Below are 20,081 nucleotides of genomic sequence, written 5' to 3'. Positions count from 1 at the left end.
GAAGACAGCAGGCGTCGACGTGTGCGCAGCAGGTGCCGACGTTTGTGCAGTATGGCGACGACGACGACGAATACGACGACGCCGATGACTACATCGAGGCGCTGGCGTATCACAACGAGGAGGTCAAGGACGACAGTGACGACTACGTCGCGGTCGTCTTCCAGGATTGGCAGCTGGCCATGGTGGAGGGCCGCAAGTTTGAGTTCCCGGACAACATGACAGACGACGAGATGGCGAAGCTCGGCGTCCTCGTCTCCGAGAACGACCCACCTGTGCAGTCGCCGCTGCCCCGGTACGCCATCGGCTTCATGCCGCCGGGACTGTCGGAGGATGAAGCCCTACGACTGGCGCTACAACCGCCGCCGTACAACCCCTGGGCTCCTCCACCACCGCCAAATCCCTGGGCGCCTCCACCGCCGCCACAGCCCTGGGCGCCTCCACCTCCGCCACAACCACAACCCTGGGCGCCTCCACCTCCAGCACCGTCGGCGCGCCCGACGTACGTTCTGCCGGTTCCCAACTGGCCGTGGACGGTACCAGAGCTCATCGTACAGTACTCGACAACGATGAGGAGAAGCAGTAGGCGCAGGGGTTTAGAGTTTATTTTCATGTGTTAGACTATATAAATTATGTTTTCATGTTATAAAAAAATAATTCGAGCAAAAAATACATCGTGCCGCTGGAGCCATCAGACGCATGGTTGATTTTGACCATTTCGGTCGATGTAGAGACGCTCTTCTCTTCACGACATGAAGATGAAGAATCACGAGACATCGAGGCATGAAATTATTTATACACTTATTATGAATATTTAAAAAAACTAGTGCGACATCATGGTATCAAATACTGCACACCTTTCGCTGTCACCCAGAGATTTGCCCAAAGTAACACGCTGACACAAAACAAGAGGATCTGGATTCACCGAAATCTAAGGGCATGAGCAATGGAGGCAGCTGTCCAACTAGGCTTGGATAAAACTTTTGACATATGCATGCCATGTTATGGTCCCATTAATATGTCTTTTTCTCAAAAGCTGATTTGGGTTTTCTCTTTCTCTCTCACATTTTTTACTTTATGGCTGAAGAGGTTGCCTCCTGATGAAGAGGCTGCCTCCTTATCCGAACCTAATTTGGACCACCCGAACCAAGATAAAGCTATGAGGCAGCACCCCTGGGGCTATGCATTGGGCATGCCCTAACGACATACAAAATTCTCTCGATATAATCATTATTTGAACATGTACTAGAAACATTGTTGTTGTTTTTTTTTGCGGGAATAGAAACATTGTTGTTAGAACAGCCTAAAAGAACGGCAGCTCTGACTGAAGCATGAAGCAATCAGACAACCTATAACTATATTCTCTCCTACTATCAGTACTATTTGAGATGCCAAAGTTCGTTTCAAATACTATGCCATTCTATAATTTATAAACACACAAAATATATTTCTAGCCCTACGGAAACACAGTATCCACTATGCACACGAAAACAGACAAGACAGTACGGACAAGAGAGAAGAAGAAAAAGGAAAGAAACGCATTAAAACGGGGGATAGCTCCGCCGTAACCCACTGACGTTGGCGAACAGCCCGACAAGTTCTTGCTTGTACGGTAGATACGATCTCCTCCGGCCAGCAGCGCCGCCGCCGCCGCCTCCTCCTCCTGCACCTTTGCTGTAATAACTCCGTCCACGGTCACCGACGCTGACAGCGCCGTCGTCTTTCCTGCCGCTATCTCCTTTCTCGTCCTGCTTGGGAGGCCCTGACCCTGAGCCAGCGCTCAAGAAGACGAATTTCTCCTTGCCGTCGCTGTGGCTCCGGCCCACGAAGCGGTCGCTGATGCTGCGCCACCGGAGGACCGACCCCGTGGAGCCGCTCTTCCGGCACACCCGTGGGGACGCCGGAGCGGACTGCCCGGGCGCCCAGAGGCAGTAGCTCTCCGGCGCCACGCCCTCCAGCTCGCCGCCCTCCTCGTCCGGCGGCGCCGGCGGCGGCCGTTCCGCGTCCCTCTGCCTCGCGCGGAAGTCGCGCTCCTCCAGCAGGAGCCGCCCCAGCGGCAGCCGCACGGTGGCCGTCTCCGGCGCCGGCGGGGACGGCGGGGACGGGGGCCGGCCGAAGATGGGGTACACGGGCACGATGCTCCCGTCCGCCGCGAACGGCAGGGCCGGGAAGGTGAACCCGCCGCCGTCTTCATCTCCCTCCTCCTCGTCGACGACGGCGACGTAGTCATCCCAAGATTCCGGGAGGTTCTGGTGGTCTCTGTCCTCCATGACTCTCTCCTCGCCTTTTGCGGTTTGAAGGATGGCTAGATAATTTGATCGGTGGCTTTCCTTTTACTTGGCTGGCCTGGGTCGGGGTTCGTTGTTTGTATCGGCCTGAGCCGGCGGCGGCGGGAAGTGAGCGGAGGGCGATGTGGCAGCTGCGCGCGATGCAGATAAGAGGGAGCGCAGCTGGAAGCTGACTGGTGGGCCGTACCGCGCTTTGGTGACCACGCGTCAGTGCGCAGGACCCGAACGGATGGTTGAGGCGGTAGCTAGCCTGGACTCTGCGTTTGGTTGGCGGCGTGGGACACGTGTCGCCGCGCGGTAAGGTGTGAGTGAGCGAGTTCTAAAAGGAGAAACGCAAAGTGAATGGAAGTTGAAGCCATCCCTAAAGAGCTCTAAGCTCCCAGGGTTCCCAGCCCTTCTGGTCGATCGGCAGGTCCCTTTCGCTGGGCCCACTTTGCATGACGGTTCGTGGACTGGGCGCTAAGGCGGTTCCTGGGTCAAGCGGGCCAATCAGCCGATGTATAAAGACTAAAGAGAATTCTTGATTCGCTGCTCCATCGTAGTTCCTCCTCTTATCCCTAGGCACCAGATCCCGCGTCTCACTGTCTTCGTCCCCAACTGGTCGCCGGTAGCGGCCGGCCGTCTACGGCGAGCGGCGGCAGCCGCAGATTTGGCCAACTGAGGCATGATTTGTGGCGGGCGGCCCCGGTGGCTAGGCGAGAGGTCAGAGGTGGGCGGTCTCAGTGGGCTGAATCGACGACAGCATCGTCGGTGAACTTCGCCGCATCTATTTGGGTGTCAGGTAATCTGGGGACTGGTGGCTTCAGGCGGCACTGCGGGTGGCATCTCCACCGTGGTGAGCAGCTGGGGGACTGAGGGGTCAAGGCGGGCGGTGGGATCCAACGGAAGGCATGGTGGCTATTCCTGTTCGTATTTTTTATTGACAGTTGGCGATCTGCTTTGTTTCTTGTGTGCATCATGGATGTCTGAAATGTATCTACACCGTTTCTGCTGCTGCTCCGTGGATGTCTGAAATGTATGCTCCTGCTCTCATTTGTATCACCGCCTGGTGAAGCTGCATGGTTGTTTGTGTTTTAAGGATTGTGTTCTCTTTCTTTGGCTATGCTTGCCTATGTTTTTGCTTTGTAAGTAACTTACAAAATTGTTCTATCACTGTCTCGATTTTGATGTAATTGTTTTGGTGAATTTTGTATTTCTGAAGTACTCCCGTAGCATTCTAAAAAAAACTGAGCAAACATTAGAGAGAATTTCTTGTGTATGGCATCAGAGAAATTAAATCACAAAAATAAGTACATCTGGACTCTGATTCACATGATATCAAGCAAGTATGGTAGCCTGACAATTTTTCCATGATCTTCTCTTAAGCTAGAGCATGTACCTACTTATGTGTGCATATACACTCGATTGCTTATCCTCAAGATGAATTTGGGATCATAGAATCTGACTACCTTGTAGCTTCTAAACCTGTTTAACTGTACTGATCATAATGCGGAAGAAAATATACTTTTGCTCATGTAGAGATCATATAATTGTAATGATTTACTTCTTTCCAAAGGCGATTCTTTGGTTGGAAATTATGTTCAGTTTTCTGACTCTTATGTACACTAATTCTCTATCCATTCGCTGAACGTCTACTGATGTTTAAGATATTAAAGGGAAGTGCCTCACGCCTTGATACTGAATGAAAATTAGAGGTGCACCACATGTTGGGGTTCATAGTCCTTGTGGAAAGACTTAATTGGTGATACATGCTTTTATATTTGAATATGTGCTACTTGTGCAAGAATAGATGTGGTAAACTTTGTATTCCTATGGCCGCAATATCTCAAACAACATTCTGCAGTTCGTTTGGTTTGTGGCAAAGTAAGCACTCTTTAGTTTCTTCCAAGTTTTCTAATGTTTGAATCACAAAAGTTTTGAACCTTTAGTAGAAACTTACCAATTAACTTATGAATTTAACTGTACATGACTTCTTGTGCATCATTGGAATTATTTAGCAGTTATGTACAATATTATTATTATTCTGTTCTTTCAATATTAGAAGCTTCAGTTCAAAATTTCTGTAGTTCAGGAGTAGCTAGATCCTATGTGTCGGTCTAATGAAACATTTTATGAATTTTCTTTCTTCTGTGAGATTGGTCAGTGGGTGGAATTGGCGAGCAGCGTGGCGGGTGGTGGCTGCGTGTGCCGCTGGGGTGTCATCGACATCTTGTTGAGTGGTTGGGTGGCCTCAGAACTTGTGCGGGCGGATCACGCTGGTGGGCTTCGATGTACGGGTATGTTGGCCTTTTATCCTTCTATCTTTTACTTGCTTTTGTGGGACCAAGGCCCAGTTTCTTTCTCCTACATTTTGATATTTTTTTCTTCACCAATTTATTTAGAAGAAGTTACTTCCTTTTATAAGTCGCAGAGTGCGCAATAATTTTTTATTTAGGGTTGTCATAAGTAAAAGTATTTTTTTTGGTCTAATGAAAACAATAGGGAAAAGCATATATACGTTGTTTTTTTTTTGCGAGTAAAAAGGAACTTTATTAAGCAGGTGGGGTTACAAGTTGATCATGTTCTAGGGCCTGTAGCACAACATCAGGACCCGAACCTAACCAAAGATCAGTAATGCGTTCCAATCTTGCATAATTTGCAAGATCATGACTAACCCTAACCTGTGATCGTTCCACTTTTACAAAAACACACTCATGCTCTTGATTACAAAAAGTTCTAATCTCCGACACCCAATGAAGAAAGGGTGATCTATCCTGCACAGAAGAATTAATGGCCTCTACCAACTGGGCGCAGTCAGTCTCTACTATTATAGGATAGGGACTGCGGTGAATCGCCAGGTCCAAACCCTCCACACAAGCTCGAATTTCTGCCTCAAAAGGACCATCACAATCATCCATGAATTTGCATGCAGTGAAGATCGTTGTTCCAGTAGTATCGCGAAGCACCATGCCAGCCCCGGCGCTATGATCAGCAGCACTGAAGGATCCATCAATGGAGAGTTTCACCCAGCCTACTGGGGGCTTGATCCAAGGTTTATCAGGTCCCATTTTTACCACCTGAGGAGAAGGCAATGCCCCATCTTCAACCATCAGTTTCTTTCCTTTGACAATATCCTCCGTAGAGGAATCTTTGCAGTGATGAAGCAACTTCCAGTAGCCAGAGAGAAAACGCCGAGAACTATCACACGAAGGCATATATACGTTGTTGCTATTAATTTGTCCATGAAGTTCAGATAGATAATGTTTTCTTCTAGGGAGATTATCCAACATTGATATTAACCAATCTAAAAAAATTACTTACCTGCAGACCATAGATTTACTCTGATGACCAATACAGCCTTCAAGTCCGATACAAGAAGAAATTTGTGACGCATAAATTTGGTTAGCCTAGAACAGAAGAAACAATGGGAACCTAGGAAATTTATAGTTGAAGCAAAATAAAATCAGATAGTGATCAAGTGGATGGACAACATACTAGATTTTGACAGAACCATCCAGAAGTAAAAGGATACTATCAATAAAACGGATGTGCCACATAAGATCATAGTTTAACATATTATTTTAACTTTTACGAACCAACTCATCTTAAAAATTATCTCTAGCGAACAGGGATCTGATGGGTGTCTTTTTCTACGCACTGGTGAATATTTATATCCTATGGATCCAATGGCACCATTCGGAGTGACATGAGATGCTTGCTGAATATATTTTTCGATCAGGTGTACCTTCCTCTAATTTGTACCATGTAGCTCTCAATGTTCTTTCAATCATCCACACATCTACAGTTCGTCAGATGAGGGATATTGCATCTACTATGTTCTGGGCAGCTGAGAGGATGTTTGGTATGATTTAGTGTTGGTATTTCTTTGGTTTGATGCTCAGATTCAGACCGTGTTGGCAAGTGGTTCTATGACCAGTACTTAAGTAATGCTAAATGTTATCTTGCCTCTTCTGGACCGGCAGAACTATTAGTTTTAGTTTTCATTGAATAACCTCTCAAGCGTATGAGAATTGTAATCTATCTGTTTATGTGAGCAAGTTTTTGTCTCTCAAAAAGAAAAGTAAATATGCTTCAAGACAGATATCTACTTGCTGTACCTTCATAAGTTTACTCCATAAAACTTATTTAGGCAAGTTTAGACAGATTTTGATATGCCATATCCGTATGTACCTGCCTTTTTTTACTTGCCAACAATAGGCATAGTGATGTTTTTTTGTTTTGCACTAAACTTATAATTCATTCATCCATGTTAGATTCAATATACACACAAGAAATTAAGAACTCTAGCATAGGAGAGGTGACATCTTTTTTTTTTTGAACTCACTCTTAGAAGTTCAGATGACATGGATATAAGTGCAACTGTGCAATATCAATATTTATGCTTGTTTGATTGAACTAAAATGAGTTATATATATTCTTCCCAGGGACTATGTATGATTTTTAGATGCCTCCACATGTGGTCCGTGCTATCTCAGTGACTAAAAATGTAGCTTCTCGCGAGAGAATGTGGGGTACTCCAGCTACACTAGCAAATATTGTTACTTCAAACGAAAGAACACCTAGGTTCAGAGCCAGATGTTTCTGAGAATATTAAATAGGAAGACTACCAAGTTATTCTTCAATATTTTTTTAAAGTGCAACTCAAGAGGAAATGAACCCTTTCTTTGATAAGAAAATTACCATCAAGGGTGAGGGTAATAGAATACAAGAAAAGTTAAAACTTCTAACAATGTGGTGATAATAACGAATGTGCACACTATCTACCTTTACCGTCTGGATATATGAAAAGCTCTTGCTCATATGGTACTCATGAGTTGTATTGTTAAGTTGTAGAGGGTGAAAACTTCGAATATACTCAATGTTCGTCATTTGAAAGGGTAGATTTCAGCTCCACATGGTAGGAAAGTTGAACTGAGGGCTTTACACATAAGTCTTTGCTTAATCAGACACATGGATCATGTAGAAAATCAACATACGGAAGTATTTAGTGGGTTTCTTCCGCGTTTTTATTTATAAGAATAATGGTAAATTGTGTGTCCTACTATGTATCATGTAGAAATCAACATACAGTAGCATTGATCCCTGTTCTTGGCTATATATGATGACCTAACCATTGCAACTATGTAATACTTTGTAGATCATTTGTTAAGGAACCTCTTACTTAGTAGTATATTTAAGTTGAAACTATTTTCATTTTGTTAAATGAAGAATGCACAAAGGAAAAGGTATTTCTTTAATTTCAACCAAGGCATGTGAAGTACGAATTAATAGGTGCATATATTCCTGGTTAATCTTAGTGACGATATGTTCCTCAGGATTTTGGATAGGCCCATGAATATAAGCACTAAGATCTGGTATCAAGGTTCCGGGTGCTCGATCCAAGTTCCCAACACTATTACTTGCCAGTGAAATTCTGTTTAAATGTGTTGTGCACCTTTTAAGCAATATATTACACTCCACATCTTTATTTTCGTTTCAACTTATGTCATTGGTTAGTTTTGCTGATAACACACTTGAACCAGTTTGTTGCCTATTAAATTAGTCTGTTTAATTTTATGCTAGACCACTGTAGCCTTTTGTAGCCCCCTCTGACTGATTCCAATTACATTTTTTTTACTTTCCCATGCAATTTGCTACTTTGTTTTATAACAACAACAATTTGTTTTATGGACTTATGTAGGTCACCTATGTATGTTCTTTTTGTTGGATTATCACTTCTCTTTCAAAAAACATCACTTACATGATATGCAAATTGGTAAATATGAGTGCTTTATCTCGCCTATCACGAGGAGCTCAAACCACCGCTATCGTACTAAAGTTACTCGATACATTTTGTAGGCAGTTAAATGTTTTGTGCCTAATTACCAAAAGTTGTTTCATACCTGCATTTTCTTTAGCAGTCAATATGTATGATGGACATATTTTGGATGCAAATCCAATTCTTTTTGGGTTAAATGGTATTCATATACTATGATGAGTTGATTGAAGTGCATTCCAAAGCCATTCATTAGATTTTAGTGCACTGTCAATGTATTTTCATACTTAAAAAGGATCAAAGCCGCCACTCCAAGTCAATGGGACCGCACGCAAAGTGTGTATCCATTGCAGAAGAACCTGCTATATAATCACTTCTGTATATATTCTGTGATTACCTCCGTAAACGAAGAAAATCCTAAAGCATTAGGTTATCACATTTTGAAAAAAGCGCAACTTATTTCTTGGACGGGCCAAACTCAACACCCGCATCCAGAAATTAACTAAAACACAAAAACCAAATATACGCGCGCCCACCAGCAAGAGCTACACGTACAAATAAACACATTACAAACAGCTGTGCACCACCTCCTCTTTCACAAAACTGCAGGAACAACACAAAAGCTACACGTGCGTAAATGCACCAGCCAAAAACTCAGTCTTGGCGCACTCACTCCTCACCACTGAAGATATCTCGCCCAGGGTTGTACTCCCTCAATCAGATGCCATTTAACTCAAAAAGAATTTTGAGGTTGCAGAAGCAACGCCAATGTAGACGGTCTATCTGTAATGTGTCTGCTTATAAGGTACGGTGAGGTCAAGGATGGTCTCCTGCATTCAAATGATACAACATGCATGCTTACTATGTTATCGGCTCGATACTTTTGCAATAAATCAATAAATGTGCAATATGCTTAAACTTCTCGCCAATGGTGGACGAGATGGCTGAATCAGATCTAAAACCACGGCAAATAATCTAATCGCGGGATCGGAAGTCGGCGCGGCAAGACGCGCATGGTCCATCTAGTACATATCTCATGCATCCGAGTTATAAAAAAAATATTGGATCAATCAAGGTTTTAACGAATTTGCTAGTATTTCCTACTCCTCTTGTCGCAATTAATCAACGCAGCTAACTTTCTAAAGCCTCCCTCCGCTTCTATGAGACGTTTGACCAAGCGAAGCTTGTCCAATAGTTGTCGGTCAATTAATCAAGAGCCCATAAAATTAATCCTAGATGTTGTTACAACATCTTAAAATAGTACGGAGAACAATTTGTCTAACCATGCTGCGTACTTCCCTCTTTTCACTACACAATTTAGATCTCTCAACACCCTCTATCGACGAACCCTAGATCTCGCAACACTCCGTTGTATCCACCAAGAGCCATAGATCGCACCCCTATCTCTCCTAAGTGGTGTCTCAGCTCAAGAGTCGTAGCCTCGCACAAAAAAGGTTTCTATGTCTCATTCCACTACACCCTAAAAAGTGTAAAATGTAGCAAGACCGACGTTAACATGACACTAATATGTAATTTTGTATTATTGTCTTTAATAAATATATGTGAGCATCATGTTTTTTTAAATTTATGTTCTTTCCAAATCAAGCATATTTCATAGTTTCTGCACCGCCGGCAATGGCCTAGCCGTGGTCATTGTGAATGATCGCTCCAGCTACACCAGCTCCGCTTGAAAACTAGGTCGCGCCTGATATCTGCCAAGTGCAGTAGATCAATTGTGCTACCGTTCCATAAGAAAAGGTTTTCTAACCCAAGAGGAGTTGAAGGTATTGATTAGCAAGTTTGACATGTAAAACAATTAAATATGTCGTGGTTTTGTATTTTGGGTGTATTGTTTGCAAGAAAAGTAAATTACTGAAAGTAAATTGCAATAAAGTAAATGCTCTTTTCAGAGAAAGCTCAATCCTTAATGCAACAAGAGGACAAGCTCAAGTGTTTGTGTTCTTATATGTGACAAGCATTTCCAAGGGCGGCATGGATTACTTAGCAAGAAGATTTCTAACAATATGGTAAGTATCTTGTCAAGTCTTGTTCTTATTGGACATAGCCTAAATTAGGTGCATCCAAATAAATAAGCAATTAAACCCCTTATAATGGGTCCTATGGTCATTTACAGGAGCAAACATAGGAATCATTAAGACATAAATGTCTCACCAATGGGTCCCTGATATTAATTCCTCCAATGCAACTTAAATTATTGGAATATAGTTTCTATCATTCTTCCCCTTTCAACCCTCTTCATTGCATTAAAGTGCAGCCCTATGAGCCTAAATTGGTGAAGTAGTATACAGTCGAAGTTCGCATACCACCATCATAGAACCACATATTAAGATGAAAATTTGGCCAAATACTTATTGCATATTATATAGAAATCATTGACAATTCATCCTCTGCCATCGGGAACATGGGGATCTAATAAAAACGATGAAACATGGTAGTATCAGTGGCATATGAATTACAACACAATCTAAAAATATAATATCTCCACCAAATAAAGACAAGTTTCCAATCACAATCATGCAACAAGCACTCAAACAATATTTGGAGTTCAATCAATCACAAACTATGAGGGGGTCGAGGTGGATCTTGGAGATGGATATGGTGCTGATGTTGATGGAGAGGCACCCCTCTACACCAAGGAGGAGTGGTGATGGTGATGGCTTCAATTCTCCTTCTCCGAGGCTCCAGAGCAGCAGAATCTGCCTTCTCCCAGAGGACTTTCGCATCCGCCGCCGCCTCTGTTATTCATGGGAAATATATGGTGTAGGTTTTCTGGCGAAAGGGAGGCTTTGAGCCGACACGATGCTCGAGGCCCGTACGGGCCTAGGTGGCACGGCCTAGCAAGGTTGACGCGCCATCTGGTCTCTTTTGGCCCTCATGGCTCCTCTCACGTGCTTCTTTTGTCTACGGTCCTTCTCCTGATGGAAAACTTTTGTGGTATTTTCCTCGAATTATTTGGATTCTAGAAGGTCCCTGAAACAACAAAATACGAAAAATGAGGTTTCCTCCCTCTCATAAAGTAAATAACGATGAAGGGGACTTTGTAGAAAAGTCTCGTAAATCATCTAAAAATGCATAAAAATGGTATATTAATGAAAATATCATTCTAAAGTGATTATAGATGTTGCTATTATGATGATACAAAATACACGTATCAAATCCCCCAAGTTCAAACATTTGCTCGTCCTCGAGCAAAAAAAAAAAACGAATAGGTGATATCATGCATCAATGAGCTTATGGTTTATCAACTAAATACGAGCATTGTATCATCAACTTATGCATGTTCACTTATCTTAAGATATTTATAAAGTATCAACCATGCAAATGAGGAAAACATACATAAATGCTCTAGCAACTAATGTACGTTGGACAATTGAACCATCCTCGGTTTTGCATTTATCCATTATAATTATCTTGATGTTATTATTGAATTCACAAAAGAGATAAACTCCCATGGGATTACTAGTTAAAAGAAGAGAGTTTTAATGACAAGATAAACATGAAGTTCAATACTGTTGAACACTTTCACCACTTTTGATGGTATCAGTTAACGTTCTTGTTTCTTATTAATGAGTGTAAATTTTTTTATTGAAGGCTAACCAGTGTAAACTTTATTCATGAATCTTTCAATCATGTTACATGGTCTACTCAACCTTTATCTCACACTTTCCATGGCTAACCGAATGTTCAGGTGCCTACCTTTCAATCAATTTTTAGTAGAGCATATGTATTCAAATATCCATGATCCTCGTCAGTTTACTCATTGATTACTAAGTTGACCAAGAGTATCTCATGTCCCCTTGTTATCATCAGTTCCTAACTCTTTATCCTACAGAACCACATCTCTATTCCAAACTCCATATTAATTAACCATTTACCTTGATCTTCTTCCTTTCTTTGTTTATTGCCATTCTTGATTATTGAGATATACTCTATTATTGTCCAAAATGCTCAAGTTAATTTATTTCAAAGCAAGATGTAACTAAAACTTCTAGATATGACGCGTTCATATACATGAGTGTTACCCATAAATATCCAAACAAGAGAACCATGGATGGCACCATATTTATATTCATTGAAAAAGCACTCGATAAGGGATACATGTTGATGCTCTAAAAGCTTTTCAAGCACTATGATAATTGATGACTAACATATAGAAGCATACCGAACCTAAGAAAACATGACTAGATGCAATATGATAAACTAAAAAGCATTAAACATTAGGTGAAACTCCCCCAAGTTTAAGTTGTTGGTGTAGATCTTCCCTTCTTCTCTTCCTCTTTAGGTCCGCTTTCCTCATAGTGAGCTTACCACTCCTTGAGCTTCCAGGGATATGGCCTCCCATTATACAAGGACAGAGGTGGATCGTTGAACTTGGTGGATGCAGCTCCAACAATCTTCTTGAAACGATCTTCATACTTCTTAATACTCATAGTTTTGGTTCTCCACATCCCACATGAGGGCTTGGAACGTATCCAGCTGTGAGAGGGTTTGTGTATACTTCTCCTCCAAATCCTTCATCCTTGCCTCATAAGACTCAACCTTTTTCTCCAGCTCAAGATTCATGAAGTGGTGAGCATCAAGACTGCGCTCAACCATAGTACCATACCTGAAAGTGGTGTCCTCCAAAGCCTGCAGCCTCTCTTCCATGGTGCCTCTAGTCTTCGGGGCATTCACTTCCTCCACGAGCAGAACCCCGTCCTTGAAACTTAAGGTCTTCAAAGGATACACCACATAGTTGAGGTATTATACCACGCCCTTCTTCTTGGAGTCATCTCCTCCTAGGTTGGGTCTAGAGCTTGCCATGGCTAAAAGCTGAAAGGTCAGGACGTAAAAACAATGTTTGACTCAAAAAGACTCTGTGCGAGACTAGATCGGCAGAATGGGTATATATTGATGATTTTTAGGGTAAGACGAATAGTTGGAGTTGAAATGGAGGTGCAACGGAGTCCGGAGGGCGGAAAGACACCTGGTGGCGCGACCTACAGGTGGGATAAAAAATAGAGAGTAGAGAGAACAATGAAAATATATATGATGCATGGTGTGCTAAAAAAATTGTCCAACAAATAAGAATGAAAATTACACTGACAAGTCACTCTTGTATTGTCTGTTTAGATGGGTCAAAGTTTCATTTCCCGACCATTAACATAGGTGTGTATTCAATTTCAAACAATAGTAACCGTGTGGCATATTCTCGTCATTTTATGAACTGTCATCTTTGTCAAATGTAAGTGAGTGGTACGATTTTCTAGCAAAGAATATGAAGTGTAAATATTTCATCTAAGAGCATATGAAACAAAACAAAACAGATTCCACAATAAATACATCATCAAGTACCGGTCATTATAATAATGGAAACATAATCCAACGGTACCAAAATATTACATCACGGTCCAATATCAAGTTCATCGTTACAAACCAGCCTACATCACGATATAGATATACACATGTTCAACTTGAAGTCCTCATACATCAAAACATCCACGATTTTGAAACTTAGTGTTTGCCTCTTTCAGCCATTCATTTCTACTACCAAAATTTAGGTTCAAAACTCGAAATTGCATACCGAAACTGAAACTCGGTACTTAAGTAGTACCACAAAAACAAAGTGACCCTATGTTGTTGTTGGAGATAGTGCTCTAGAGACAAATAATAATAATATTTATTATTTTTCAAAATGTTCATAATTAGTTTCATGCCATGCTATAACCGTATTAAGAGGAAAATATTAATACACGTGTGGTATTATAAACAAACATGAGTCCCTAGTAAGCACACAAGTGCATAGCTAATTCATTGAGGTCAATCGTTGATCGAGGTTTTCCCGATCATGGACACACATGTCATTGACAATGAGATCATATCGATTGGATGAATGGTATAATGAACATACCCATAACATAAGTATTGTAAGTTTGTAACACGTTCAAGTCACATCAAGTTCAATGTTACAATGTTTATTATTAGTGTATAGGGACTTAATCCTTGGACCATGAGATCATATCTAATCATCGTCTCCGGAGGTTACCTTGGCTGCATCAAACGTGATTCTGTAACATGGTGATCATAAATGTGTAGTTAGGTATATCAATGGAAGGATTGAAGCATATGGATCAAGAGTGGGATTTGTTCATCCACGTGACGGAAAGATACATATAAGGGCCCACTCGGTGAGATTACATCCATGATAGCTGCACAGCGTATGAATAGGTCATGGGGATGTAATCAAATGTGAACGACCGAAATAGCATTGTCGGTAGCGAGACCGAACTAGGTATCAAGATACCGATGATCAGGTCTCATATGAGTGCTGGTATCTAATGATCAAGAGGAATAAGACTCAATGCAAAGGTTCAAATGACGATCATATCTTCATGGAATACATAGCGATCGCAATGGTTATCGAGACCCCCCTAGTGATCATTATGGCCAGAGAACCAGTCCCGGATCATGGCTATTTTATTCCCAAACCGTAGGGTAACACACTTAAGGGTTCATCGAAACTCGAGATAGTTTTGCATTTATTGGAGTTGAGATATATATTCGGAATAGGGTTCTGGAGATATCCGAAAGTTGTTCGGAATAGTTCGGGAGGTTTCTCGGAAAAATGGCAATTAAAAGATTTAATATGTTAATTAAATGAATTAATATATTAAAATATATTTAATTTAATAAAAATATGATTTTTATTTAATTAAAAAGCACTCCCAAGTCCCACCTCTATTGGGGGCCATGTGCCAATGGGCCCATTAGGGGAGGAGGCCGGTCGGACCACTTGGGCCAATCGGGTGGGGGATGGGTGCTCTGCGCGTGCCTGGCTAGGCCGGTCGGCTCCCCAACTCCCCCTCATTTATTTTGTCGAAAAGATGTACTTCCGCAACTTCGCTGGATCGGAGCCGGGAGTGTTGTTGAGCACCGAACGTCTGCGAAACTTTGACGTGTTGCACCTACGACACTCGACATCGGGCAGAGGACTTCTTCACGACCCTGAGGTCGGCAATGACCTATCGTCTACATCAACCATGTTAGAGCATCCCCACTCGTTTGGGCTCCCCACGCCCAAATCCGGCGATATTTTCGTCCGGATTGGAGGAAGATTTAGCGTGGGGAGGCCCATTTTCCCAGCCGCGAGCCCAGGATGGATGCAACGTAATACGACGAATTCGGACAAAATAGGCGAATTCGTTCAAACATAAGCGAAATTTAATGATATTTAACATATAGAGGCGAGTTCGTACATAAATAGGCCGAATTCGTACATATATTTGAATTCGGCGATTGGCAAACTAAACTTAAACTAAATAGCGGCCTACTACATGCCGAAATGGCGGTAGAATGACGTGTAGTCGCCGTCGTCGTCGTCGTCGTCGCTCGAGTCGGCGTTGTCCTGGGGCGGCGGAGCCTCGTACCAACGGCTCGTGCCCTGGCCAGCGTCGCCGGTGCGTGGCGGCGACGGAAGGTACATGTCGTCGTCGCTGCTCTCCTCGAGCTTCACCACCTCCCTGGGCGCGGCGTTCCTAGCGGCGGATGGTGTGGCGGCGTGAGCGGCGAGTTGACGCGCGGCGGCCAGATCCAGTAGCCGCCGCCGCTGCTCAGCCTCCTGGCGCTCCCAGTCGCGCCTGGACCAGTCCAGTGCGGCGTCGTCCGCGCGCTTCACCTCCTCCATGTCCTTCAGCGATCTTGCGATCGCCTCCGCCACCGCGGCCTCCTCCGCGCGCCTCGCCTCCTCCTCGGCGAGCTGGTTTGCGGCGAGCTTGTTTGCGCCGGCCTCTTTCTTCGTCTTCTTCCGCCCGCTCTGCGGAGCGGAAGGCTGGTCGCGGATGACGAGGGCGCCGGCTGCTGCGCCCTCCGGTCGGCGGTGGCGACGCCGGCTCCTTCTTGACGGTCGCCCACTCCTTCTTGACGGTGGCCGGCGTCGACCCGCCGGACCCGGACGCCGATCTCGAGCCCGACGACGAAGAGGACGGCGCCATCCTCCTCGGTATCCGGGAACTACCGTGCCGGCGCGACACGGTAGCCGCCACCGGCGGCGGCATCCCCGGGACAGGGAGTTCCCGTCCTCGATGTGCGCGAGCACATTCTCGAGGGTGCGGTTGGGCGCGCTCCACCATCGGCGGCGGCCGGCGGCGTTGTTCCTTGCCGGAGGAGGAGGAGGGCCGTCGTAAGAGGCGAGTTCGCGTTCGTACCTTCGCCGGAAGAACGCGATCCACGCTTCGTGGTTGTCGGGGAAGAAGCGCGGATCCGCGCGCTGCTCGTCACTGAGAGTGACGAGCACCTCGTCGATCGCCGCTTCGAGTGCGCCGCCACCCGTTGGCGGCGGCGGGATCGGCACGCCGCCGCGCTCGGCCTCCGGCCTCCCGGCGCGCGGAAGTCCGGCGGCGCAGGGTACCCCGCCGCGTGCAGGAGTCGCCCCTCCCATTGGTGGAGAGAGCGGCGGCCGAAGCCGTTGTTGGCCGCACCGTCGTTCGCCATTGCCGGTTCCTTCGAGTTCGGGGATGATTTGGGGAAGACGAGCGAGGAGGTGAATGCGGGGCAGCCGGGGTAGTTCGGCGATAAATAGCGGTAGGCGCGCATGAAACCGAGGCGACGGCATTAACTCGCCGCGTGGAAGCTACGCGTCCGGCGAATGCCGACCGGCGGCAGGCTTTACGGCGCGCGGAAGACGATGCGATGAGGACGACGATCGGTGTCTCTCGCCGACAAGTTGGGGCCACCAGACGCGCGGGAACGTTTCGCGCGCTTTCGTTTCGTCCGGAGTCCCCGAGCGCTCCCCGGGGGGCCGGGGGTAGCGTGGGCTCGCTGGATGGATGAAGGGCCAAATCCGGACGAAAACGAGGGACCGGGGGCGCGACTGGGCCGATTTACGCCGTCCGGATGTAAAAAACGCTCGCCGGGGGCCTGTTCGGGGGGACGAGTGGAGATGCTCTTATAGCGGAACGTTAGCCTCTATAGGTCTACGAGGGTACGTCACCGATATCATCCCATTACTGCATTACTACATGGATAGATCTTGGTCTCTTGAGCATATTAGGGTTCACGTTTAATTAGGAATTTTTTGTTTTCTTCTGCGGAACTCAGCAGTTGTTGCATCCACTTGACGAGAATCAGTACTACACGAATCGGTTCTTGATCCCGTTGTGACCGTCAAGAATCACGATGTGATGTACGCCCTTTGTATTCCTCAAACTTCTCTGTTTATGAAAATCTATATGATGCTTCACGGAGGGGAAAGTCTAACATGAAACGTTTTATTTTGGGGGCTCCTATTCACCGGGTCGGTGGGAGCGAACCCACCGCACACCCGCCCCGGGCGTATATGGGCTCGGCCCATTAAGTTTGATCGTCCGCACATCCCAGGCGGGTGGCACTGGGCCGGCCCAGTAACTTTTCTGTCCTTTATTTCTTTTTTCTTCTGCTATTTCATTTATGTTTTACTGAATATGAACAAAATTTGAATCTAAACTTTCTAAAAATTTGAAAAAATTTAGAATCTGAATATTTTTCGAATTTAAATATTTTCGCATTTGAAAATATTTTGAACAAATTTCAAATTTGAACGATTTTCAAATTTAAACGGTTTTCAAATTTGAACGGTTTTCAGATTTGAACGGTTTTCAAATTAGAACATTTTTTGAATTTAAACATTTTCTCAATTTGAACAATTTTAAAAATTAAAATTTTCGAATCTGAAAAAATATAAACAAAACCGAAAACAGAAAATAGAAAAAAAAACAGAAAAAGAAACCAGAAAAGAAAAAAAGAAAATCGAACTACTACAAGCTAAACAGACACAAATGGGCTTGGCCCATACCCGACCAGGGGGTGTGCGGTGGCCGGTAGCCACCGACCTGGTCGGTGTATAGGTTTTGCCTTTTATTTTTCTTCTTTACAGGAAAAGAGAAAAAACAAACGTTCATTTATCGTGGGCCACAAACTAACGTGTTTGTCGAAAAGCCTTTGGGCCTTCTTTATTACAAGGCCAATATATGGAGAGTTGCCAGAACACCGGCCTCACATTTTCCTCAAAATTAGTTTTTTCTTAAGCAGACCTCAAAATTAGCTTCACGACATGGTTTCTACTCTGTATTTATCATCGTTTTTTTTTTCCTTTTTGCTAGCGAAAAAAAGGTTGCTCATCAACAAGCCAGCAATACAGGACGGACTGTCATGTATTCTAATTGCTGACTTGTACTGCTAATACTCGTGAGAGGCATTTGACAGGATATATAAATCAAGAGTTACACTTTTGGTACTACTCCGCATGATTATAAATTCCACTGCTGCAATTTCCAAACTGAACATAGCACTAATCTCTGAATGCCGAAGCCGTTCAATTTGATGGTTACTAAAGCCTGCTGGGCTGCAGGTGCAGGAGAGTGCCACCATCCAAGTTGACCGGGTCGTGCGCGTTGCGCAGTGCCGGCGCATGCATGCAGCGCCTACAGACTTCCATGAACCCTGAACCATTTCAGGTTCAGCAGCGGTGAACAGACGGCGGTGCATCGGATTCCGTCGAGTTCTTGGCGGATTCAGTTCCTGTTTCTCCGTAACCACAACATTTCCCGGTGAATCACGTAGCGGCAATGCCGCAGAAATCTGAGATGCTACGAGCCAAACCTGTTAATCATGCCCAGGGGGAAATATATACACAGATTCCCAGAAGAGGAATCCAGGGACCTCGAAGGCATAAATTATGTACAATTGGCTACAGTACTCCCCCAAACCAGTGAACAAAGAAGAAGAGAGACGAACATCAGGCCAGCTCCTGGTTTCTCCATTGCGCATTGAGGTGTTCTAGTTTGGGGGCACATGAACACGAGGCTTTCCAAGCAGTCAAGACGATGCCGCTTCTCCCGAGCATCCCCAACCAATTTGGCATTGGATCATGTGCTGGGGTTCCGCGAGCCTTGAGAAACATCTCCCGCCCCGGTGAGCTGCCGGGACAACTGAATTGTGAATTGTCGCCGCCGTCCGTGCTGCCGTGGCAGCGACAGACAGTACAGACCAAACGGGACTCGCACGAGCCCTGGCAGTTTGGCCAGCTCGTCGTCACACGTGGCTCTCGCAGCCGTCGCCGTCGCCGTTCTTCGGGGGCGGGTTCACGGAGAAAGACAAGCGGCCGAACCCCCACTGCCCCACCTGGTACATCTCCAGCCACACCCTGTCCGCGTCGCTCGCGGCCGCAGCCTCCGCCGCCGCCGCCGCTGCAACCGCCACGTCGTCGTCCTCGCCGGCAGGCGCCGCGTGGCCCGCGCGCTTGCCGTCCGCCGCGAGCGCCAGGTGGTCCACCATGTCGTCGCGCACGCGCTTCTTCTGCCGCAGCCTCCCGCGCCGCCGGAGCAGGCGCCGCACGCAGCGTCGGCCGAGGGCGAGCGGGGCCTTGACGAGCGCCAGCCCCAGCAGGCTGACGACCGCGCACGGGCAGCAGCCCAGCGCGATGCAGTCCGCGAGGGAGACAGCCACGCACGACCGGCACGACCGCGCCGTGCACTCCGCGTGGTCGACCACCGGCGCGGAAGAGGACGACGAAGACGGGCCGCTGCCGCCGTCGTCGTCGCTGTCGGTGCCGCCGTGGTGGAACCGGCCGTGGCGCCGCGACATCGAGGAGCCGCCGCCGCCGCCGCCGCCGCTCCGACGGCCGGTCAACGCGTCATGCGGGCGCTGCTGCAGCCTGTCCATTGCGAGAGGTCAGCTAGACTGTGTGGAGAAATTGTCATGGCATCACAGAGGTTTACTCGCTCGCTGCAATTGATTCAAAGCCGAGTTTTTGCGCGAGACTAGACGACGGAGGTAGCGGAGAGAGGAGAAGCTAGCGGTGGCGTTTGGGAAGAAATAAAAAGGCAGCGAGCAAAGAGGCAAATGTAGAGAGAGCAGATGCGGCTGTAAATTAAGGGAGCCGTGTGGACATGGACACATGCCAGTAAATGCACAAGCACCACCCTGATATGGAAGGTTTGGCGGCTGGCAAGGAAACCAAACAAATGGCCTATTCTAATCTCGCCAAATAAAATAAAAGAGAAATC

The 20,081-nt window shown here is 45.7% G+C and overlaps 2 protein-coding genes across 2 annotated transcripts; both read right to left on the bottom strand.

Moving 5' to 3' along the window:
• Positions 1 to 1,289: 1,289 nt before the first annotated feature.
• LOC124668098 lies at positions 1,290 to 2,375 on the bottom strand. The gene has a single exon (XM_047205295.1). It carries the CDS (start codon positions 2,265 to 2,267, stop codon positions 1,539 to 1,541), a length of 729 nt encoding a protein of 242 aa, XP_047061251.1. The 5' UTR covers positions 2,268 to 2,375; the 3' UTR covers positions 1,290 to 1,538.
• A 16,732-nt stretch (positions 2,376 to 19,107) lies between these two features.
• LOC124663411 lies at positions 19,108 to 19,737 on the bottom strand. The gene has a single exon (XM_047201116.1). The coding sequence runs from the start codon at positions 19,735 to 19,737 to the stop codon at positions 19,108 to 19,110; it is 630 nt and encodes a 209-aa protein (XP_047057072.1).
• Between the last annotated feature and the right edge of the window lie 344 nt (positions 19,738 to 20,081).

Source organism: Lolium rigidum, chromosome 6, assembly GCF_022539505.1.
Source record: "Lolium rigidum isolate FL_2022 chromosome 6, APGP_CSIRO_Lrig_0.1, whole genome shotgun sequence".
Taxonomy (NCBI): Eukaryota; Viridiplantae; Streptophyta; class Magnoliopsida; order Poales; family Poaceae; genus Lolium; species Lolium rigidum.
Note: the sequence above shows the minus strand (reverse complement) of the source record. Positions and strands in the feature narration are given on the sequence as shown.

What these genes read in the sequence shown, in the direction of transcription:
- LOC124668098 (XM_047205295.1), bottom strand. Translation starts at nt 2,267, where the DNA reads ATGGAGGACAGAGACCACCAGAACCTCCCGGAATCTTGGGATGACTAC.
- LOC124663411 (XM_047201116.1), bottom strand. Translation starts at nt 19,737, where the DNA reads ATGGACAGGCTGCAGCAGCGCCCGCATGACGCGTTGACCGGCCGTCGG.